Source organism: Lathamus discolor, chromosome 3 (assembly GCF_037157495.1).
Source record: "Lathamus discolor isolate bLatDis1 chromosome 3, bLatDis1.hap1, whole genome shotgun sequence".
Taxonomy (NCBI): Eukaryota; Metazoa; Chordata; class Aves; order Psittaciformes; family Psittacidae; genus Lathamus; species Lathamus discolor.
In genome coordinates, this window is record NC_088886.1 from 85,317,813 (window position 1) to 85,343,499 (window position 25,687).

Below are 25,687 nucleotides of genomic sequence, written 5' to 3' on the forward strand. Positions count from 1 at the left end.
CCCACATGCCATTTGTTTACTTTTTGACTTTTTGACTTTTTTGACTTTTTTACTGGTAGGGGGGGTCTCTGTTTCCCACCTTTGTCCCTTGACTGCTACTGCTGCTGGAATGTTTTTTATTATAACTGGTTTTGGGGTTTAGGAATGAGAAAATCTGGTTAGGATTCAACCAGTTAGTCATCTAGAAACTTATTCAACCAGCATAGGATAAAGATGAGCCTCTTCCAGGAGAAATACGTACCTCCTGCTCAGCTCTCACATGTGTACATGACCTCCATGCCTCCTCTTTATGAACCTGGGGGGACTTGTGGACTGCATGCAGTCATGCCCTCATGCTGTCATTCCTGATGATACCTGAAAATGGTGCCTACTTAAAATGTAAGATGGTGGGAGCCAGCAAAAAGCAGAAACCACAGGCTTGGAGAGGTCTGACATCTTTGTCCCTCATTCAGGTGGGGCTGCCAGAGGGAAGCAGTGTTTATGTACCTTTTTCCAAGCCACATAAAGACCCATCAGTTTGAGGGATGCTTCCTTCCCTTGTTCTCCTTCCCTCCTTTGCTGTGTACATCAGTTCTCACAGGCATGAGACAAAGAAAGGAAAGGAGATCTGTTACAGTTACAAACCGGTCATAGTGAAGAATCTCTCATCTTCGGGGCTGCAGGGAAGGAGATTTGTCTCTTCCAGAGGCGTTTTCATGGTTCACTGGCATCTTCAAAGCTCTGAACGAAAAACAACTTATCTCCAAGAAAGGTAGGCCCTCTTCCTGTGCACAGCTGCCAGAACTCTGATTAGCATACTTCCCTTGCCACACACGAGAAAAAGCTACTGATAAAATGCAGTTGAAAATTGAGTTTTATCTATCCTCTCAAATCCTTTTACATATGGCTGTTACAGATAATACCTGGTGTTATTTACACTCTAGAGGCTTCATTGTTTTTTTCTATATTCCTGAGATTGATTTCTTTGTTAATTTCTTCAGTTTCGCTGTTTCTTGTGGGCAGCTGGTGAATGCTCGTTTCCTCTTGTCATTCTTACTCTTGTCTTTCACACAGCAGTAGCAAGGGGAAAATATTTCTCTCTATTGACACAGTCTGCTTGCTTCTGGCTTCTAGCAGGAGTTTTGTTTGTTTCAGAGAGAGGATGAGATGAGAGATAGGTAATTAAACAAGACTTGAGAAAGGCATGCTTGATAATTTTTTTTTTTTTCTTCTGGACAGAGCTGAAATAGATCCTCAAATAATGCCAAAATCCTCAGCTTTTTCTCCCGGGATTGTGTTATAAGATCTTTACTGATCCCTTACTACCTTTTCTCTGCTTGTATGTTGTATACTTAGCATAAGCCAAATGAATACAATATCCATGTATTTTTTATCAGACATTTTGAATCACATGACTCAGCTGCTGCCGAAGTTGCTTATGGTCAGCCTCTTGAGTGTGGTGGTTTTCCACAATTTCCATCTGTCAGCGCTATGAAAAAATGATTACTCATTTAACCTGAGTGAAAAACAGCTCTTATATCTGGGTACCTAGGTGGAACGATGGATTGCCCCAGCTAGTGTCATAAGGAAGTACACCTAAAATGTGCTTCTGAGAGAACAAGATCTCAAGGACACTCTTTGACATAGTGCCATAATTGGTTTGTAACTTCTTTTGTAAGACTAACAAGAGGGTCAGGCTGCTTTTTGTTTTATTTTATTCAAGTTTTTCCAGCAGTCTTCTCTGTTTTCAATCCTGCCTGCAGGGTGAAAAATCCAACGTCACTAGTCTTCTGGAATGTTTTTTTTTTAAATCTCGAGTATTTAGCAAGTTTTGTACAATCCATCTACCTTCTATCCAAACCAAAATAGGACTCTCTTGTGTTTCAGTTTTGGGGACTCAGGACTTCTACCCTCCTGTTTTTGTGTGGCCATTGAATTTCGAACATTTTGTCCTGCCACACTCATTACACTCATACCCACATGAGTATCATGAATATCTGTATAATGTTTCAGTGGCAGGGGTCTGTGGGCCTCTTGCAGGTGTTACAAGGAGTTGGAAAACTGTGATATTTTTAGCATGTTGGAAACATGAGGGTTCATGGTTCTGTCCTGGCACAAGGGGTGGGAAAATTGTTATTTTGATTTGCCAAGCCCATTTAGTTCAGAACAAGCCATTACAATGTGCTTCTGGATGCCCTATTTGAAACTCAGCATTTGGAGATAGCTATCTGATTAAGATTATAATCTGCCAACAATGGGAGGGGGAAAGAATGGACAAACAAGCGAATCCCAGACCTTGATGGGTCTGTACAAATTCCCTGTGCTTTCCCTAAGTTTCTTACAGTCCAAACTATTTTGGAATTTGCTTCCAGATTTTAGTTTCATTGCAGGTGTCTCCTCTAGTTTGCCATTAGTAAATCTAGTTCATATAGCAATTTATCTAAATATTACAATATTTAAAACAGAACAAGCAAGCAGATGCTTAGAGGAGAGTTATGTGTGTAGTTTCGTGGGTGGAATTGTGTTTCCAGAATGACCTGCAAACCTAAACGCCAGCGTCACTTTCTCAGCTGTTCTGTGGAAGGAAACCTAGCAGCTGCTGTCTCCTACTGTAGGCTCCTTGTGGCATGCTCTAGGCTTCTGACAATAGAATAAATGTCCCAAACCAATACTGGGATTTATATGCATCTACTAATTTTCCTGTATTAAATAAAAAAAATGAAGAGGAGTTTGAAAAGTTATTAGATAGGTTTTCATTACGCTTATTTAGAACAAAAGGAAGACTATAGAAACAACTTATGATTAAATTGAAAAGCAGGTAAATAATCTTAGGCAGGAATGAAACGTTCGCATTCTTCATGTGGAGACTTCCTTCTCTGGTTATGGTCAACTGTGCTTTTAAATATTTTTGGATTAAAAATCCCCTGTCTGGATTTAGCATCTGTCTTATATACACATGTTCATCCTGTTTAAAAACTTTGACTCAGTGGAAGAATTATGTTGAGCAAGCATATTCTGTAGCTAGTAAATGAGAAAATACTTGTGGACTGGGAAAACCTCACAAGACTAGGTATATTCAATAGTAAAATTTTTTCTTGTTGTTTTTAATTTGAGAATGCTTTGGTTAGCCAGTGTCAGGTGATGTTAATGGAAGAAGCTCTTCACACTTCAGATGGTGACAAAAAAGAATGGGCAGCTTAATGCTACCAAACTAGGGGTGTGTCAAATCTCTCTCAAGAATGATAAACTCAATAGACTTGTCTATTTTTAACCTTCTGTTCTTTCCTTTTGGCAGACTAATCAGTGTTAGCTGAGCTGTTTCGCTGAATGAATCCAAGCAACTCTGTTACGTTCTGAAATGAACAGCGGACCTTGCGAGAGCATTTGAAGTCTACTTTAATGTATGAAATCCCATTTTGAAACACCATGTCAAATGAAGCCAGTTCGGAGCAAAAGCTTTCTACAACAACAGTCAGTTCAGTAGCTGTTCAAGCTGGGGATGCCAGTATTGTTATAGCTGTACTTAAGGTAAGATAGCAACTGCTAGCATGTCTGTTATTGGCTTTCTGCTACTCAGTGATTACTGCTACTTTAAAATGTTCTGTACAGATGAATAGCTAGCATAAATTGATATGGCAATGTCATTTAATCTGTTGATATCAAATAGAGATTCCTTGGAAGTTAATCCTTCTTTTCTGTTTGCAGTTTCTTCTGCTTGTGTGTTGTTTTTTTTTGTTTAATAGAATAAATATGTAGGCTCTTAGAGGCAAGGATTTACTTTCAAATTAGAAAGTAAGAGGTAAATGCAGAGTGTCATGAAAATTTAATAAACATGATGCTATTTCATATTTCATGATTTCAATTGTAGTTGAGGCTCCTCAAAAGTTAGTTTTAAACAGTACTCAGCAGTATTTTTACATAAGAAATATTCTACCAACTCCATGAATGCAGACTCTGTGTCTCTTTTTGGAATATTTGATGGGGGAAAAAAATCCTAAACCTGATGAGTGTTTATTTTTTGAAAGCTGTGAATTCATATTCCCATATGATTTAGTAGAAGTCTTTGTGTATACATAGTTGTGCTTCTAAGCACCCAAAGGCCTGTTCTGTGAGGTGGAATCTGCACCTACAGCTTGCACAAAATTTGGCATGGGGAATGAAGCTGGATGCCTATGTCCTGAATCTCAGCTGGAATTTATTGGCAGTTTGATTCTTTGTTCTCCAGGCAACTTGGAAAACAGCTAGCCTCAGCCACTAGGTGTCTGTAATGCAAAGTAAGGTGATAAGGAGTTGGGCTGTCACCAAATTAGGGTGATTATTCAGGATGAGCTTACCTCAATTGTGCCAGTGGGCAGGTTCTTTCCTATCAGTTCTCACACTTCCTGGGAGACCATCTGCTGCTGCAGGGGAGTAATTTTCTTGAAAGGAGACTGAAGCTTAGGGTGAAGACACTTATTTTTCTCTTGTGCTCTGTGGGAACCGTGCTAGCTTCCAGTGACACCGTTTCCTTCTTTATCACCACCCTTTCTGAGTTATGTTTCTCAGACTGTAGCAATTCTGCAAGACACTGAGGAAAGAATCAGCAAGGCTTTGGGTTGTTGTCAAGCTTCCTTTCTTTGTGTATTCTCCAGGGCACAGTGATAGATTGCTCTTTGGATTCCTATTCCAAAAGCCTATGAAGTGCCACTGCTGCTAGCTGTCCAATCTCTCTCTGCATGCAGCATACAGATATGTTGGATCTGTGTGATAGAAATGAGATTTGGGGTTATGGTTTTTGCATTTGTTGCAATAATATATTTGTACTTTCTGCCTACCCCACTCCCCAAGTTTCCTTAACTATCTATGCAATCTTCGGCTGAAAGGGAGATGAGTTCGAGAAACATTTCAGGCTCATTGTGATGTTAGTCTTCACAGGCAAAACAAAATCACAGTGCCTATTGGATAAGACTACAGTCTGAGATTTTAATACCTGTTTCAAATGAAGTGAAGTTTATGTTGTATCCTCTGTATCTTCATTCTGCAACTGTATACATTTCCTGTATACATACTCTATGGCTCTTGTATATACATATACTGTATACAAGTCTGTGGTTTCTAAAGGCTGTAATTGTTTACTTATTACAGTGTGGAAAATGGGTGAAGCTTCAGCTGGCTGAATCAACACCAAATTTATTGGAAATTGGCAGCAACCAAGATGAGACAAAAAAGCTCCTGCAAGATCATGAATATCTCCTAGCTAAACTTAAGGTAAAATGTGGTAGGACCACACAAAAATACACCCTGTCATTATAATTCAGGTACAACAGTTGATGTAGCTGGCTGGGCCTCCTGTTGCAATGTAAAGTAAAGCTAAACTCCACATACAAAAAAAAAAGTATGTTCTGCCTTTGCCAGTGCAACTGATCAAAATGAGGCATCTGCACTGGAAAAATACGCTGTCAATTACTGTTTTCTGTAAAGATATGCTGTTTCTTCCACTTTATGCATCACTGTCAAGTGAAGAATTTCTATAGCCCTCAGTAACTGCTAAATATAGTGGAATGTTTGTTTTTTTTTTTCTTTTTTAAATTCTGCAATGTTACAGAAAGTTTGATTAGTTCACAGCAACTATAAACACAAATAAACTCATTATGGTGAAGCAGGTATTCCAGGCACATTTATTTTGAATATTAATTGCTATGATTTATGTTAAGAATGATATTCTAACATTAAATATTGCTTATCTTGAGCTAGGAAGATTTTACCTAAGTAACAGACGTAAAATCAGATTTTAACATTCTTAGAGCAAATCATAACAGGGGCATTTGCACACAGAGGGACATGCATGTATGAAAAACCTGAATTATTTTAAATGTGGATATTTGACACTGAGAAGTGTCTAAGGCACATAAGAAATTTTGTTTTCATGTTTTGGTAGAGCAGATTGACTTTATATATATATATATATATATATATATATATGAAGACAAATGAATTCTTCTAAAATCTTGGAGCTCTGCACAGCAACTTATTAGATTCCATCTTTCTTTTATTTCTGGTGGGGTTTTTTTCTCTTTTTTTTTAAGATTATAAAAAATTCATATCTGAAAGGTCAAACATGATCTGGATAGAATTGAGTATATTTGATTTAATACTAGTGACTGTGCTTACCATTCATTATAAATCTCAGGCATGTGTGAGGTAATTTAATACAATATATGGAGAATGTAATCTAATATGGTGCATAGTGTGGTTTTTGAATAGTGTGAACAGTAGCATTACAAAAAAACCCTACACACCCAGAAATCCCACCAAAACCCAAAACAACAACGAAACTATGAACAATAACAATAAAGCGATAGAGCCTTCTCTGTGGACTCAAACTTGAAATACTGGTATTAAATCTTTAAACATTAAAATTTGGTAATATTTCTTTTAATTTAAAAAATATTGAAATAGTGGGGAAAAAAAATAAAATCCCAAAGCATCTAATGTTCTCTGATGCTCATTCGGATGTTTGACTTCCTATTAGCCTAGATCCATGGAATCTTAAGTTTATTTTTCATTTAACAGTGTTTACCTTGTTTTCTTGTCACAACAAAAGTAAAATAATAAAATAAAAACAAATAGTTAATATTGATGAAAATGCTAATTTTTTCACTCCTATTTGTGAAGTCTTGTGACTGAATGCTTGCAACTAGATGACTGATCCTTATTTGGATCCCTGAAGCTTAATAGAGTTTATCAGATCAGAAAATTTATTATGTATAAACTGTTAAAGAAGGCTTTGTCATCCAAATTTATCAGGAGCAAATGCTAATAATTTAATGTTTAATGTTTTATACCTGCAGTGCTTGCAAAATTCACAATTAATGAACAAGCTATAAAAGGATTAAGTTTAAGATATCTGGGTTTTGTCCAATTATTTAAGATCTACAATAAGAGGATTGCAGTGTCATTATAATTCATACTGACTGAGCATTTTTCAGACATGACTCTTTGTCTTACAGTAAGCTTATTAACACTTTTCAGTAACTATTCAGTCTAATTCTAAAGTTACTAAATCCACTTGTCAAAAGTTTTTAAAATAATCATTCCCAGTCTTTGAAGTACAGATTGTAGTATTTTTTTCCCACTTAGCATTTGTTAATGAATTATTCATTAGTTATGTGAAGACAGATAGAGGTAGTAATGTTTCTGTCTTCAGTATTTATAGACATAAAGATTTAGTTTCTTGTGAGAAGGTAAAAAAAGTGTTTTGAAATGTGGGCAGGAGAGGGGTTGAAAGATGACATAATTGCAGTTGTTAGGTGGCCTTGTTTTGTCCAGTATACACAGTTCTAGTTGATCTTTTACTCTTAATGAGCAACATGATATTGTTAATCTTAACAACAATTAATTATACAAATACATGAACATTCTCCCAGCTGCGGTCTTATCCAGTGCAATTTGTAATTCTTCCGCATCAGTTCGAAGTTTGTTGCCCTGACTGACTCTATCAGTGACAGTCAATGGCAGTTCATAACATATTTATTTTCCTCTTAATTGGATCTTTATATTTGGAATGGATTATAAATAGTCTAAAAAAAGGTAAAGATGAAGCTAAGGTCTTGTGCTCAAGTAAAATTTGTTCCAGTTATGTGATAACATTGTGATATTTTATCTGTTACAGGCAACTGTAATAATGTTCATACCATACAGTAAAGCAGAAATAGTCTATTAGATCTTATTGTCACATATGACAATTAAGACTTCCATAACATAAATTATGAATATCCATAAAAAAATAATTCAAAACTGCATTTATTACATTTTATATTTATATTGATGGCTATCTGAATTGCTTCAATGATTAACCTAGTATGAATTTGAAAATTTGCTAAATGCTGTATTAGTTTCATTTGTTTTTTAGCAGTCTAACTTTTCAAAGTAAGAAGATTAGTTAATTACAGCAAAAGCAAGAAGTGTATTTTTTTTTCTAGTGTACTTCATTAAAAAGAAGTGAAGATGAAATCCTTAAGTTTTTAGTCTTGAAACTATAAAGTGTTTATAAGTAGAAAACAGTATAATTAAGAATTTCTCTTCTTGGATCCTCAGAAAATGGATTGATTTTGTATATTGTGTAATTTTTCAGTCACCTGAATGTGAAGAGTAAGGTAGATTTGAATTGTTTGTCTGTTTCTCTTTTACTGTTGCATTTAGAAACATGCAAAATCATGTTTCCTAACAGATACCAATACTGGATACACATATGCTTAAGCTGGTTAGCTCAATCCAAAGCTAAGCATTTGTGCATGACAGGCAAAAATTCCTGAACAAGCAATTATTTGAATATGAAACTAGTCCTGCTTAAAAGAAGAGTTAGATGGTTAATACTAAATACATCTTTTGGATCAGTGCTGAAGAACCTATAGACTTTTTAAAGATAATTTATGTTGACATGCTGGCATTATCCCACGTTATTTTGCAAGCTCATTCTTTGTTTTCATCATCCTTTTGCTTATTAGCTTCATTGTTTATGGGCAGAAGAGAGAGGCTAGGTCACATTTTAATTCAGCAGATTTGTTTATTTTAATTGAAATTCTTTTTGCAGACAGGAAGTGGACACTCAATCTGCATTCTAGGGACATGGTTTAGTGGCAGACTTTTCAGTGTTAGGTTTATAGTTGGACTTCGTGATCTTGAAGGGCTTTTCTAACCTAAAAAATTCTATGAATCTATTCTCATCCCAGTATATATATATTGTAAATTATAATAAAAATATTCAGGCCAAATTCTTTCATTGCCTTCATACAGTGAGGATTCACAGGCATTAGTTAAGGACAAAATCTGGCACAGTGGTCAGTTTATAAAACCTGTCATGCTAGAGGAAAAGAAATGTAATCCAGCTCTCTATTCTAGGTAATTGGTTTTGAGTTAGCAATGCTAACAAGTTAATAAAGTGACGAGCTTTTCATTCAGTAAGGCAGGTGGTATTTTAAAGGGTAATAAGAACAGACTTTGAACGAGAGTTGAATGAGAGAGAAGTAATTTTTAGTACATTCTTTTACTGCTTTTAATTTCAGAAATTATTCTGAACATCGTGAACATTCAGAATTCTGAAAATGTTCAGAATTGTTTTGATAAAAACAGGTGTGTGTACCTTAGGGTATTATGAAAAAACATATTCAAAGTAGTTTCCTTTGATAAAAATCACACTATCACACTCATTACTGATTTAAATTTATTCCACTGAATTTGGGAATTTGGAACATCCTGCTATTTTGATAAATAGCAGAATAAGAGTTTTGAAAATGTTCCGATTCAGAAATGTATGGATTAGGAAACAGACGTGTTATTGTTAAAAGAGTTCAAAGAATAAACGCTGAAGAGGAAATAGTAAAACTGAGACTAAACAAAAAACATGTACCTGATGTTTACAACATTGAGTTGAAATGCCTTTTGGTGTTGAGTTTTTTTTTTTTTTTGAAGTATAATATTGATGTCATTTATAGTGGAAATTATTCATTTTTGTTGAATTGTCATACTGACTGCTAGTGTCCAGAAGATTATTGAAACTTGTTTAGCAGCTAGAATTTAAGAGGTAAACTATAGTTCCTTAATTTTGTTCAATAATGCCTAATTGATTAGGAAAACTCATATATTCTTGTAATTTGTTCTAGGAAAGCTTATAGATTTGGTTTCCTTTGTTGTTTGCAAGTGTTAAAGAATTGCATATTCTTTTATAATTGATGAATCCACGGGACAAGTCTAGATGCTGTCAACACTTACATGTATTCACTGTTGGAGGTTCCATGGACTAACGTAAAATGCTTCTTTCAAACATAGTTAACAATGAAATATAAATGCTTTCAGCTTTGGAATCATAGCCCTTTTTCTTTGTGATTTGACCCTTCAGTAGTCTCAGATAATAAGTTCTAATTTTAAACTAATATATGCTGTTTCTCTTTTGCTAAATTAGATCGTATCAGCAGTAAGTTTTGTAGAAAACATCAACTTCTGTGATTTCACACAAATCTCCTTCCCAACATTTGCTGCATCCTTGTTTAGATGACCTTCAGCATGTTTATATGTTCTGGAAATTGAAATATATGTATATGTATGTTTTGATGTCTCATTCGTTGCAATTTAAAAAAAAAAAAAAAGTGAGAAGAGACAAAGTTGTCAAGAAGTAAAATTGTATTGATTGCATTATACATACACATTTGTTCCATTCTCCATAATTCAGTTTTTTCCAACATAAGCTTTATCTGGAGATAAAATATGTCTTCGTGTTTGAATCTCACAATTTTTATGTTTTCTATACCATTAAAAAAAAAAAAAGAAGGATAAGAGGAAAGAAAAGACTGCATGTGTGGATGTGTTGCCATGTTTTTGGCTACGACAATGTTAAACCCCTTACTATGACAAACGGAATTCTTGGTTTGCTTCCAAAGGTCTGGTTTTTATCATGAAAGAGACTGGCAAAACCGCTGCAAACCAGAAATAAATCTAGCCAATAAACTTAAGTTTAACACTGTTATTAATTTGGCTTATGAGTCAGAAAATTGCTCCTAATTATTTTATTTACTTCAATTCACAGAGCGTAAATTGCCAAATGGTAATATGTATGCTAATATCCAAGAAAAACAAATTAGAAAATTCTATTCTTCAAAAAGCAATAATATAATATGATCATATTTTACATTTGGTTATCTTTTAAATAAGTCTTTCAGTTATTTCAAGTAAAATAATTTTCATTATGTTTATTTTTCAGTAAATTTGTTATGGAAGAGATAATATGTTAATATCTTCTGTATTGTTTGCAATTAATTACTGAGGAGCCCAACAGTACAATTAGCAACAATGTTCAGTTTCGTTTTCATCATAAAATTGAGCTGAGTTTTGCAAGTGATTTGAAAAAAAAAAAATAAGGGTAATTGTAAGATTTAATGAATATTTCTTTCGATGTTAGGTCAGCTGACTCACCAGGTTTAATATTTTCACAAACAAAATTCCCACTGAAATAGCATTTGTCTCAAAATAGTTAAGACTCCTTTCTGAGCTTCAAGTTAGCAGCTATTTGTGTTGTTATAATTTCAGCACTAGCTATAAGAAAACTTAATTTTACCAGCATCTCAATGAAGAGGACAATTCATATCTCTGAAAATTCCAAGGTATGATATTCACTGTAAGAATCTGAAGCTGGACCTTTGTATTATGTAAAATGTAAGCTTAAATATGAAATTTTGCCCAAAATAATAATGAAGAGAAATATAGGGAAAGATGAACAAAAGAAATCACTGAGCAAGATCACTGTTTAAAGATAGAGTGGGATAATTTCACAATTATGAGACAAATATGTGATTCACTCTCATATGTGAGCCTGCACAAAGTTTTACAAGTCCTGCCTGGTTTTAGGTGATAATGACAAAAATGCATGAGAAAAGGAACATAAGACACAGAGGCTTAAGTTCTCTCATTCCAGAGCAATCAATTTGATGGATGGACCACTCGGTGGATAAAGAACTGGTTGAATGGCTGCACATAAAGAGTTGTGATCAATGGCTCAATGTCCAGCTAAAGACCAGTAACGAGTGCTGTCCCTCAGGGATCGGTGTTGGGACTGGTCTTGTTTAACATCTTTGTCGCTGACATGGACAGTGGGATTGAGTGCACCCTCAGCATGTTTGCTGATGACACCAAGCTGTGTGGTCCGGTTGATATGCTGGAGGGAAGGGATGCCATCCAGAGGGACCTTGACACGCTTGTAAGGTGGGCTGATACCAACCTTATGAAGTTTAACCATGACAAGCTCAAGGTCCTACACCGGGATCGGAGCAATCCCAGGCATAGCTACAGGTTGGGCAGAGAAGAGATTCAGAGCAGCCCTGCGGAGAAGGACTTGGGGGTGCTGGTGGATGAGAAAATGAACATGAGCCGGCAGTGTGTGCTCGCAGCCCAGAAAACCAACCTTATCCTGGGCTGCATCAAAAGGAGTGTGACCAGCAGGTTGAAGGGGGTGATCCTGCCCCTCTGCTCTTGTGAGACCTCACCTGGAGTATTGTGTGCAATTCTGGTGTCCTCAACATAAAAAGGACATGGAACTGCTGGAACAAGTCCAGAGGAGGGCCATGAGGATGATCAGGGGACTGGAGCACCTCCCGTATGAAGACAGGCTGAGGAAGTTGGGGCTGTTCAGCCTGGAGAAGAGAAGGCTGCATGGAGACCTAATAGCAGCCTTCCAGTACCTGAAGGGGGCCTATAGGGATGCTGGAGAGGGACTCTTCACCAGGGACTGTAGTGACAGGACAAGGGGTAATGGGTTAAAACTTAAATAGGGGAAGTTTAGATTGTATATAAGGAAGAAATTCTTTCCTGTTAGGGTGGTGAGGCACTGGAATGGGTTGCCCAGGGAGGTTGTGAGTGCTCCATCCCTGGCAGTGTTCAACGCCAGATTGGACGAAACCTTGGGTGAGATGGTTTAGTGTGAGGTGTCCCTGCCCGTGGCGGGGGGGTGGGAACTAGATGATCTTGAGGTCCTTTCCAACCCTAACTATTCTATGATTCTATAATATTCAGTTCTGATGAGAATATTTCTTGTTTGGAACAATCTGATGATGAACCTCACCATGATATGGTGAAATTGAAATGAACCTGATTGCGAAAGGAAAAGGGTCAGGAGGAAGCAAATGAACTTCAGTGGTATAGTAACAGGAATGTTATAAAGTTTAATAGTCCAAATATAAGATTGTGAACTTAAAGTAAATGGCAGGTGTTTCTGTTGCAACCTTAAGTTTCCTACCTGATTGTGGAACAAGTATTAACCACCATGGCTGTAGAAAGAGAATTGGGAAGTATGAGTAGAAATTTAGATTTCTGGTCATCTGTATTGAAAAAAGCCAACATGAAACTGAAGGTAGGTGACTACTAGGGGTATCAAAGGGAAGGGTATCATCTTATTTCTTAGAGTAAACTAAGAAAATGTTTTGTTTGGATTAGCAAAAAGCCTGAGATTCTCATAGATATATTGAATGGGTAAACACCACAGGAAAGCAGTTTGTTAAGTTCAAGGCCACTGCTGGCGTAGGAATATAAATGGAGATCACTGAAAATGTAGGTTGGAAAAAGTTTCTAACTGTCAAAGCAATGTCTCAAAATAGATTTTTCAACAGGAATAAAAGGGGCAAAAGTACTAGGGGATTTTGATTTGCAGCAAGAAATATTTGTAAAAAGGACTGTATGAAATTATTGTTTCTAAGACCCAGGGGGCTGAATTGATGACAGAGGTTTTAAGAAGATGAAAATTTATGGATCTTTGCTTGATTAAAGTTCTTCATTTCTGATTGTACTATAGCTAATAATATAAATCTCTGTTGTTTGTGTTGACATGAACTACCAAAGTCTGAATTTTAGTTATGAATTAGATTGATAAAGGAGCTGCTGCCTGTTTAAGAAGAAATATTGGATAGTATTTCAGAGGGAAAAGTGTATTTTATGATGACTGGATTTGGAAAGAATCAGAGTGAAATCAATTTTCTCTATAACGTTCTGACTGTACCTAAAAAATTTTCAAATTATTTTAAAAATGAGAAATGAATATATTTTAACATGAACAGGAATATGTTCTTTTTGTAATGAGACTGGTAGAATTAAGTTTTGTAGGAGTGTGGCACTCATGAAAATTTGAGTGTAAGTGCAGAATTTGACCTATTTTTAATTTGTTTATTTGTATCTGATACTTTTTGCTTCAGTTCTATGGCATGCTCATTATAATTCTGTGGTATGCTATTTGTGCATTTTTAATTTTAGCTGGGGCTTGAGTATAAAATTGTAGTAACTTTGTACCAAAATACAATGGCTTCAGTGTTCCTCAATACTACAGTAATTAAACAAATATGTAAACTGTACACCAGAAACTGCTCACTTCAAGCTATCAGTGCTCTTTTTTAGTATAGTGATACAGTTGTTTGGAAGTGGAAAGGAAAAAACATCTCACATGGAAGTTGAAGTTGGTCTGTAGTGCTTAAAACAATGCTTTAATGGTATGTCTTTACTGAGACCAAGAGAAGCTGCATGTTTGCACAAACTCCTTTTTTTGACTACATGCTGGCATTCCTTCATTGTTAGGCTTCACACCAGCTTCTTAAAGCCCAAAGAGAAACATACCATTCCATTCTTCTGTGTTTATAGGGAATGAAAGTTCATAAAAAGAAACGAATAGCATATGAAGTGAAAAATGCTATGGTCAGGACATGTTCATATCACGTGATTGCTACCTTGAGAAAAAAAAATACCCCATGCGCAGAACTGGATGGGATGGATGCTTTTTTTTTTTTTTTTCCCCTTTCATAAAACAATCACAAAACTAGACTTTTCTGGGAAAAAATATCATTGCAAATTTGGGTTTGCTCTGTTGAAACAATAAATACATTTTTAATGTGTTTATTGAGAAATCATGACAAAATTGGAAACTGAAACACCCAATCCAAAAATGATAAAAATGAAGTTAAGGATTTACTGGAAAAAATGTATGAAGTTAACTCGATTAAAAAACCACCACACCAAAATTCAGATTTCTGTGAAATATTTTGCTTTCCATTAGTCATCATTTTTTGATGGAAATACACTTTTTTGCTCTTACTAAGTTTACTTCTAGGACAAGAGATATGAGTTGTTAAAAACAAAATTCTAATGAGATATTACAGAAAAAAGAAGTTTGACTATGAAGTTGGTGAAATTCTGTAACAGATTGTGCTGAGAATTTCTGGAATTCCCTTCTGGAATTTCCATTGTTGGAGATATTCAGGACTTCACAGGAATAAGTCCTTGAGTAACCTGAGCAAGGGGCTGGACAGATGATCTGCAGAGTCCCTTCCAACCTGAATTATTCTATGATTCTGTGTGGATAAAAGCTCATATTTCAAAGATGAAAAGTGTAATACCAGAAATCAGTCTACTACATTGAAAAATAAAATATTTCTGTATATAGTATATAGAAACAAAAATAGTTGTGGATAGATATTTGAAAAGTTCACAGTGACTAATGGCTTTGACAGTTATGGAAAGTATAATTTCAGACTCATGCAATAAAACCTTAATATAACCATCTAATAGCCCTTCAGTAGACCATCTTACGTATTTAAACACTTCCTCAACAAAGTTTCCTGTGAAATATATTTCTATTTTTACTTGTCTGCCTTCTCAAAATGCAACTGTGCTCAGCTGCTGGGGTAAGAGACAAAATGACTACTGTATTGATATTATATTAGGTTTTTGTAGTATTACAGGAGCTATTTAAACAAAACAAAGTACAAAGCTGTTTTAAATGTTTGAAGCATTTTCAATAAATTTTAAAGAAAAAATTAAGTCTGTATTTCCAAATTTCCATGAATCAGTTATAAAAACTTGAAGGTTAGTACACATGAACAGTTTTCTAATGCCTTTTTATGTGTGTGTGTGTAACTTTATGCATACTTCTTGCATTTTATTAAATGTAGCAGTTTGATTTAACTTTCAAATTTTCTTTGGTTAGGTTTGAATTCATCACACAGTAATTGAATAAGAAAAAATAATTATGTGAAGCATGACTGATGGTTTTCAAGTTGTCCCTGCTTTCTCTGTTTGTTAGGGATTATGCTCCTCACAGCTAATCAATTAGTGGGAAATATAGCATAATGGTCAAGTATAAATGTTAATTAACAACCTGTTCAGAAAAAAAAGCTTCTAAAAGAAGAAAATCTGCTCCTGGGACCTGTACCAACTTCACAATATCCACCCTGAGTACTTAGGAAAGATTTAACGTTTAAAATGTCTTTCTAATATGTTGAAGGTGATGTAATATTAGGATAAATGCATGTCTAGTTTTATTTCAAAATATAAAATAGGCAGCTCTTTAAAAAGTCAGCCAAGAAACTCCAAATGGAGCTACCTCAGATAACACCTGTTTTTCCACAGTATATTCAGGAAGCTGTGAAAGTGGTATGATAATTTGTGGGAAAATAGCTACTAGTTAGCTGCAAGCTGTGTTTGAAGGTCTGAAAATATTTTACCTTTTCTTTTTATTTTTTTTATGTGTCAGCATTAAGTCCATGACAACTATTTATTTTCACTGACAAATAGTAAGATGGTGACTTAGTAAAAAAACTATCAGTATCACATATTCATTTAATTCCTGTTATAGTAGTTACAGGGCTGGTCCAGCATGTCAAGAAAATCTCATGCTGCATAATTGAGTGCCGTTACTTTTATAGAGTTGTTGTGCATGTAACTGTTCTATGCTTCAGTAAGACACAAACACAATAATGGCTTCTCTCAGTGATTTGCTTCATCAGCTTTTCATCCAGTAGTATTAAAAGGGCTATTTTAGAAGTAGCATTTATTTTTATAGACACTTTGATAATGTTTGACAACTGCTCTCTCAACCTGTTCTCTACCCTCTCATGCCAATGCAATTCAGGGACAAAATAATATGAAATCATTGTTAGTGCTCTCAAAGTTCACTGGAAGAAAATAAAAATGTCTCATGCTACACAGAAAATTAAACCTCTCTATATATATTCCTTAATTTATGAACAAAGGTTATAAATTAATTTCTTCTCTGATATGCTTGTTTTATTAAACAGAGGCTGTCAGTATCTTATCTTGGAGATATGGTATTTTAGTGATAAGTGTATGGATACTCAAAAAAAGAGATGTTTTACAGAGTCTCCCTTATTTGTTTTCATGAACCAGCTTCTTAGTATGTTTTGGTTTTTTTCTTTTCTGATGATTCAAACATCCATCATGAGTGTGAAAGTGATTTCATTGCTATTACCCAAGTGTGAAAATATGCTGAGGACCAAATTCAGTTTGTAGTCATAGCTATTCATGATGAAGTAAACTCAAATGCTGGGTCTTAAATGGTGATGGGAGAGGTCTGTGGAACATCAGATTTCCCAGGGCATGTGGTAATATTTTGAATTTCCTCAGTAGGATTTACCAACATCAGTCTTCTGAAGCCCAGACACAGCTGAAAGTTATCTTTAGGCCTCTATCTTGCCTGCCTGTCAAGGGGCAGCATAATTTCCATCTTCCTACTGCTGGGGGTTTGTTGTTGGGTTTTTTGGTTTGTTTTTTTTTTTTTTTTTTTTTAAAGACTGTAAAATACTGTAATGGTATGTAGGTAGTATTTGAAGAGCAACATATTATAGCTGTGAGCTTAATTACCCATTGGCAAATGGCTTCAGTTAAAGAAATTGTTCATTAGTATTCCTTGTGGAAAAGCTTAGAATCAAATTTAGTAGCATAATTAGTAGGATAACAAAATAACATGAGTCTACCAATTTTACTAGCATTCTATAATATGATAGAAATATGACCGCACTATTAATGCAAGTTTGCCTTTGATGTGTTTGATCTATTTTTATTGTGAAAATCCTGTGTGTCTCAAGTTAACCATCAAATGGAAAATAAAGGATAGGGCCTGAAAAGATAGTTAAAGAGGCATTCCAGATGAAATAACTTCTTTCTCCTTCTTGGTATTTTATGGACCATTGGAGATTTCAAGACTTTACAGTGTCATTACAGGGCAGTGAATGCACATCCTTGTGCATTTCATTCATTCATCTTTTGCCATGATATTTCTTTTATTCTGAACTTTGGTTTTAAAGCTTCCCCAAGACTTTCACAAGATCTTTTCTTCTAAGTGCTAGGAACCAAGACAAACTCCCTTTAGATCTCATAGCCAAGTTTCATCCAACACAGGTAGCACTTGGCAGTTAGTACTTGGAGTTTAGACTGGCTTTGAGGTTGAACAAAGAATTGAGGCTTTGCTGACTCTGAAGAGATTGTGTGTATATTTAGGAAAATCCAGTATTACGTGACCAAGATAATTTTTATAGCTTTGACAATAAAAAAAAATTGAGAAATAATGAAGCAAACCAATGAAAGGAAAATTAAGAAAGAATTGAAAGAACTGTGTTAAATATTGCAGTGAAAGATGCATTTTTATCTAAAATTTTTATAAGCTCACTTCATTAACTTATTTTGATGAAGCTGGGGTTTAAATTTTATTAGTTGTACAACCATATAATCTGTGTTTTAAAAATTATCATGAGTCCCTGCTCCTCTTTTTTATTTCTAATACTGATTCTGCTGTACATAAGACTAAAAACCACCTGCAACAACCCTTAGTTACCTTGTCAGCTAGATAAATATTCTTGACTAAAAGCTGACTGAAGTATTTTGGATTAGATTCCCAAGGCCAACTGTTTTTCTTGATCTCATTCTTGTCTCATTGTTGCTATCAATAGCTACATCAGGGTGACGTTATCTGTTCCATGTAAATAGCCTCATTTAAAGTCAAAACATCATTTTAATTGTTAATTACATTTCTACTTAAATACAGAACAGGTAGCATTTGGGGGATTTGAGCTTTTCTTCTCATATTATGAGGCAACCAGGATGGGGATTCCACAGAACAAAAAGATTTGGCAGCAGCAGTTCCCATTCACAGTATTAAGAAAATAAAATGGAGTGTGTCTTGTTCTCTAGAGCACTGTTTTTTTTATCAGATGCTCTTTTTGATGGGTTTGCCACCAAGAAATAAGCATGCATTCGTGTTGCCGATAATGACTTTTCTATATACTAGAGGAAAAGATGGATTTGTTGGAGTTGCTTTTATACCTGTTAATTTCACCACTGTTTTCATAGCTGTCTGCCTGTACATTACATTAAAATAATTTCATCCTATTTTTTTTATCAAAGAAAGAATGAAAGTTCTATAGTTTATTATACTGTTTTCACAGTACTGCTTTTAAAGAGAATTGATGAGCCTCCTCAGTTCAAGCTGACATCTTTGTGTAGTACACAAAGTCAAGGGAGGACCAGAGGCTATGGTTCTGTGTTTAGTTTTCTGTGAGTTCCTCTTTTCACTTGGGTATGTCAGGAGAATTTGATGTTTTCCAATTTCGTAAGCTTTATTAAAGTTTGTGTTGTAAGAATGAGTTATCATAGATTTTAATTTCCCTAATATAGATTTCTTTTTCCATTATACACTTTGTGATAGCACCTGTAATAACAGCAGAAATTGGCAATTTGTTAATTCATGCTCATGATAAAACCCAAGATGGAGTAAAAAAAAAAATAAAAAATATATAACAATTTTTCTTTACCCCTATTTTTTTTTTAACATAATCTGGAAATGGTCCAGTCTTTCTCATGGTGAGATTAGTAAAGGGGATGAAACACCACAGAATGATTTTCTTGAAAGTAGAGTAGTATTATTTTGCAGCTGGCCAGCTTGAGTAATGTGGTGAGCTGAACTTGAAGCATTGCATATATACATGCATATGTTCAAACTACGCTTGCCTGGATTGCACTGAAGCCATCACAGACTTATGAGTAAGTTACCTTACAAACTTTTAAGCTTGTAATATCAGGTAAAGGGGCATCGTGTGAAAGAAAATCCAAAATACCCCTTTTGCTATCGCTTCCAGGAAGACCTGTGCTTAAGGAGATAGAAGCCCATTTAAATCAAAATATTATAGTATGATAAATTTTCTAAACACTGTTTTTCAAATGAAATTTCATAAAAGCATTGCATCTTAAGTGCAGATAAAATTCAGAAGCTTGCTATGAAATGTGCAGGAACAGCTACACTCCTTTCTTTTATGAACTGGAAGTAAAGCAGGAGTAGGAGACCTGTGGGTAGTTTATCAGTTTGTCAGTATCCTGATGCACTGGTATCAGCAGAGTGTTTTGGATTCTGTTTACAGGTTTAGTTTTGAATCTGTTTATTTGTTTATTTTTCTTTCTTAGGCTTTGGAAGACCAGGTATGGAACCTGCTGAACGAAGCAGACAAGGCTGCAGAGGAGAACAAAGAAAAGAGTCTGGTTTATGATGCCATGGCAGAGACCCTTGGGGATGCATGGGATGCCCTCATCATTATGTTAGAGAAGCGACAGGCACTTCTGGAACTTACTTCAGTGTTTTTTGAAAATGCTCTGGAGGTTTGTATGTAAACCAAATGACATTTAATTTGAAGCCTCCTATAGGTTACAGGTACTTTAAGAAATATTTATGATGTCTCTAAAATTTGTACAGAAAATTACATTGAAAAATGGAATTGGACAAAACATTAAAATATTTAATTCAGTGGCTATGGACATTCTGCAGAATATCTTTTGTTTCTTATGTGCTGAATCAGTTGGCATTGAAAAAGCTCCATTGATTGGCCATTGAAGGTTTTACACCTAAATATTCATACAGCTATTGCAGTTATGCAAACTAAACATGAGTCTGGCTTGCCAGTCCTTTACCTGAAACTTTCATGTGCAGATGTGCACAAAAGGACAATTGTGCGAGCCTGGAGACAGATTTCAGTGTTGTTTTTCCCTGCTTATTAATTTCTGTGTATCTCATACTAATTCACTGATATTCAGGGAACTAAAGCAAAGAGGGATTCTATGCCATGCAGGCATGTGTTCACTCTGTGTAGCCTCACATTCAGTTTTACCCACATCTCTGGAGCTTTGAAGAATTTAATAATTCTCCCCTATTGTTTTGTTTCTACAATAGCCCTGTGCCACTTATAAATTACAGAAGCCATTCTACTGCTACCTGCCATAAAAACTCCAAGATCATCAATCTAATAATTATTGCATCCTGGCAATGTGTATGATACAAAGAAATTAGTACAGAGTTGGCATAAATATTAATATGATAGATTCTGTACTATCAAAAGTTAATCTAGTGCAAACTATATCCTTAGTTGGCTAGCTGAATTACTTCTGCAACAGGCTTATGTCATTAAACTAAAATGCAGTAGCTGGAGCACAGCACAGATTGCACCTGTTCCATACAGAAGGGATGAAGAAATGCAATATTGATTTAAATAGGAGCTGTTAATACTTCTTATGGAAATCTTTTCTTGAAATGACAGTTTGTGGTTATGGAAATCTTTTTTTTATTGGGGTAGAACACAAACCATCTGAAAAATAGTCTTTAGTGAAAATCAGAACTCAAATCACAAATCAAAATCAAATCAAACATTGATACCTAATGAATTTCTTTTATAGTATGCAGATTAAGAAGGGGGAAAATGTAGGACAATAGAAAAGACAGAAAAAGCAGATCCTTAGTTTTAATCTTCCTTAATTTCACTGTAGGTTTCAACATCTCTGCTTACGTTGAACACAAATTTGAACTCTACTGATTTCTTCATTCTTGAAGTGAAGTAGTAGAATTGATAAATATTGGCTAAGATGCAAAATATGCCTGAACTCTCTCTGAGCTACTCATACTTGGAATTGTACCTGCAAGGGCAGAAGCCACATAAAGAATTCCAGTCTTCATTTTAACAATCTCAATAGATGATTACCAAGTTGGCTCCAAATCTCCCTGAAACACAGCATGTTTCAATATTTAAAACATAGAACTCATGGAAAAATGAGCTGTAAAAGAGTAACCTAACTTCAGTCTTCATTACGGAAGATGTTGTTTCTCCACTATAATTAATGTGTTTACTGTAGTATTAGCTTACATTTGCTACTCATTTCTGCCTTCAAAGGATTGCTTTGAAAAGTGTATCTCTGTGTTTCCCCTAAATGTGGTTTGTTTTTTTTTTTCACAATACTTTAACATTAGGATGACGTTAGAAAGAAGTTCTGGGAAGGAAACCCAAGTTAAAGGCTTCATTCTTTTTAAACAATTTTACTAAAGGCTTTAAAATTAACAGATTTTCCCATAAGTATTTATTTTCAGTAAGTCTGAAGGCTGTGTAAGAAATATGATTCATTAAGGGACAAACTGTAATTCTAGAGTATGTCAACTGAAATTTGGGTTCCCTCAATAAATGAGAGCCTTAAAAAAATCCAGAAGGTGCATAGAGACCACAAAGCATCTGTATCTAGCCGTTCCTAAATATACCTTTTTCCAAGAATTTACAAGTTCTCATGAATTTTGCTTATAATACAGAGTTTATCATGGAGTTCTGCAAAAGGTAATTATACCATGCTTCTTCCCATCCTTTGTTTTCTTAATGCAGTTTGCTGTTAAAATTGACCAAGTTGAAGATTTCCTGAAAAATGCCCAAGAGTTTGACAATATTAACTCTTTAAGTGACCTCCTTCTGCAACAAGAGCATCATACAAAAGGTACAAAGAGTATTCCACTCCTGATGACGTGTGATTGCGTGTTGACTCCTTGAAGGATGGTTTCGCTCTTCCTGTGTATATTAAAAAAAAAATAAAATAAAAAAATCTTAGAACAAATACGAAAGTGTTCTATTTGGAAAAATAGAACCAAAATAGCTCTTTATCAGGCCCCCCAAAAGTTATGTCATTCTTAGATTTGAGCTAGCTCTCTCATAGTTTTATCTTTGTTGCTACGGAGGAGCTAGTGATAAGTTTGTGTTCAATTTTAAGACAGTCTAGGTCAGGTGAGCTGCTAAGAAACCAAGATGACTTTTAGAGCTGATTGGAAAGCAAGTTCTAAAACTGTCCTTTTGTGCCATGGGAAAATTCATCCAGGTTGTCATAGCTATTAATGAAGATTCTCCTACGGAAAACCTTCCATTAGAAAATTTCCAATCAGCTCTAGTAACAATCCCCTGCAAAGTCCTATGGTTTCTTGAGGGTGGCCAAGGGAGCAGTCTACTGTCTGCTTTCCTTTTGTCTAGGGATGAGGCTTGAAGTAGAAGTGAAGTGAGGGTGGGAGCTGTTATATAAAGGTGGCAACTAGCTGGCTTCAGAATCTATTTGCCTACAGTGGTTCCTGCATTTTCCTCTGCCTTTGAGGAGTGGGACTGTGTTTCATTTCCGCATTGAGTTGCCCAGTCTGTTCCAAGAGGTTCTGCAGCTAGAACTGTAACACTTGGGGGAAAAAAAGGTGCTCTCTCCCCTTCCACCACAACTTTCTTGCACATATGTTGTCTAGAAAAATTCTTCCATGTGATGATTTTTTGTTAATTCAAATTTTCTTGTGAAGCATCTTCTACCATAATGTGGTAATTTTAATTCAAAAGTGAGAAAAAAATATATTTCAAACCCAATCTCATATTGTGGCTACTTCAGCCATCTTTACAATTCCATACGGTTCTGTTTATAAGACTTAAGACTACTTACTAAATTTTATCTGCACTTAAGAGGCAATACTTTTATGAAATTTCATTTAAAATTTAACCAAATTTTGCTATAAGATTGCTAAAACTGGCAGATATCAATTATACTTTATTATGCACTAGTGGAGTATGAGGTTATATATTTTTAGCAGCCTTGAATGCCAGGTATTCTTCCAGGGAATCTGAATATAGAATTGAACTCGGGTAACTCATTAGAGTTTTGGGGCTTCCAATCCAGTCTTCAAGGGAGCAAAGTTCTCACTGTACGGTAATTTTAACTCGAAGTATCTGTCAGTAATTTATTGCTGAAAGGAGGGTATATAACCGTAAGAATCATGAAATGGTTTGCCAGAGAGAGACTGAGCATTTTCTCTGATGGAGGAAAGTGGTTGAAATTGATTGGCTTTTTAATCTTTTAACCACATTGAATTTGGAAAACTGATATTGAGCTATTTGATAAAATAATGTATTGCTTTGTGCAAGAAGGATACTATCTACCCTCACTCCAAAGTAAGGTGGGTGAAAATACCACCTTTACAAAGTGTATTGGCTGTATCCAGTATGTGATTAATATTTTATCACAGATGTTTATCACTAAAAAAGAGTTTTGAAACAAACACATTTCAATCAGAATAAAAAAGGTTAAAAAATTAGTTGTCCTCATTTATGCATTTTTATATGTATTCCATTTTTAATGGACTGAAGTGGAACATTTCTGATTAATACCAGTTTTCTGGAAGACAAAAAATGAAATGGATGAGCTTGTTGCAGTGAGCTCCTGGAAACTAAACTCTTAGCCTTTGGTGGCTGGAGAAATGGAAGCATTCCACTTCTGCACATTCCCTAGGTGCTTCATATGAAAGGTGGAGATTTAGGCTGCTTTGCTTTTAATTACCAGTTCATGTACTCAGGGGGGAAGATGAATGTTTCAGCTCTTTGCTGCTTGTTGATTGCTTCAGAAGGAGGTAGCAGCTCCTTGGAACATTCCTTTCTCACACTTTCCTTCATGCCTACTTTGCCTCTCATTCTGGCAAGCTTTGTCTCAGAGGGTCTTGGTACACTTTTATATGTTTATATATGTACCATTATAGGTGTACCTTTGTAGATTTAAAGAACACCTGCCTAAAATGAAATATCTTAGGATATGTACCTCTTAAAATAAGTATTTAGAACCTATCTATGCAGTGCATGAAAACATATGATGTATGCAAATAGGTTGTTTTAAAAATACTTGACTGATATTTGAAATATGCTACTGGAATTATAAAACACCTTTGTTGTTTTTGTGGGTTTTTTTTATCCTTCCTATGAAATTCTGTCCTTAAAGAGCTTTTGGAAAAGTCACTTGCACTTCTAAACAAAAGCCAAGAGCTAACTGAATTCATAGAAGAATTCAAACGTGAGGGGCCAAATGTAAATCCAGAGCTGATGCAGGGAGCCCACAGCAGCTGTTTGAAAATCGACAATCTCCTTGAAATGCTACAAGACAGGAGACGGCAACTGGACAAATTTCTTAAGCATCAGCGCCAAGGACTGGAGCAGGTTCTGCAAATTTGTTTGTGGCACCAACAAGAGAACCAGGTAAGCTATACAGTAATGAAGTCATAGTAAAAAAAAAAAGTAGCTATTGTTTTATAGTAGAGACTATTACAGAAAAGAAGCTTAAATATATTTCTGAGGTTTTGTACCTTCCAGTCTAACAAGACTAAAGCCGAGTTATTTCGTAAATAGTCTAAAATTTTGTATGGACCTCTGACAGAACAGTCCTGATTGTGGTAATTAAGTTTCCTTCCTTACCTCCAAAATAAAGTTCCTCCCTATACTGGAGGAAAATGTTAGAAACTCTTAGCAGTAGTCTATTTCGTAAGAACTAACTTTGCTGGTGAGGTTGTTTAAGATGAGAAGCACCTTATTCAACAAGCACAAATTTTGCATAGGGATAACAGAATTGTTGAGGTACGCAAGCAAGCTGACAGCCTTATTTCTGGAGCACTCAATATCAGTAGCTGCCAGAAACTGAGTGAAAGCTACTGATTTAATGATTAGATAGAAAAAGCTTCAAACAACCAGATAAAAATAGTATGGTCTTCTGCAAGTGTCATAATCTCAGTATGTAGTTATAACATCTGACAAAAATACAGAAAACCAAGAACTGTGGTATAGAAGACTATATCAGTTTCTGTGAAAAACATTAGAAACCGTCTGTGCTTGCTTAGAAACACGTATTATTGCTGCTGTGACTGTTTTTGATTTTTCGGTATCGCCATACAGCTATATCATGAAAGATCCTCAAACAGAAATGTTGTTTCAATATAATGTATTCTCATAAACTTACAACAGCTACAACTGCTGTAATATATGTTTGAAATCTGTCCTATTTCATAAAAAAAAATCTTTTCTTTACATTAAGAAGTGTTAGATATTAGTACAATTACCTTAGCATGCCAGTGTTATTCTACAGGATACAAATATGGAGGGACATTCAGAATGAAGACATTTTGGAAATATCTTGCTGTTGAAGAGTAAGAGATGAATATGTGGGGTTTGTTTTGGAGCCAAGCACACTTCTTAAAAAAACAACCAAACAAAAATACAAACAAAAAAAACCCAGAAAACAAACAAAAAAAGGCAAAAAACCCACCCCCCCA

At 35.2% G+C, this 25,687-nt stretch overlaps 1 protein-coding gene across 10 annotated transcripts in view; it reads left to right on the forward strand.

Moving 5' to 3' along the window:
• The window catches only part of CCDC141 (coiled-coil domain containing 141), a 94,834-nt gene that overhangs the window by 7,861 nt on the left and 61,286 nt on the right, over nt 1-25,687 (forward strand). For 9 of the 10 annotated variants that reach the window (XM_065670231.1, XM_065670234.1, XM_065670233.1 and 6 more), the window contains 5 exons: nt 3,275-3,507; nt 5,104-5,226; nt 19,738-19,929; nt 21,966-22,074; nt 24,367-24,620. In XM_065670231.1, coding sequence (XP_065526303.1) covers nt 3,406-3,507; nt 5,104-5,226; nt 19,738-19,929; nt 21,966-22,074; nt 24,367-24,620 — 780 coding nt within the window. In that variant the 5' untranslated portion in view covers nt 3,275-3,405. The remainder of the gene's footprint in view (nt 1-3,274; nt 3,508-5,103; nt 5,227-19,737; nt 19,930-21,965; nt 22,075-24,366; nt 24,621-25,687) is intronic. The other variant, XM_065670227.1, reaches the window with a different exon arrangement.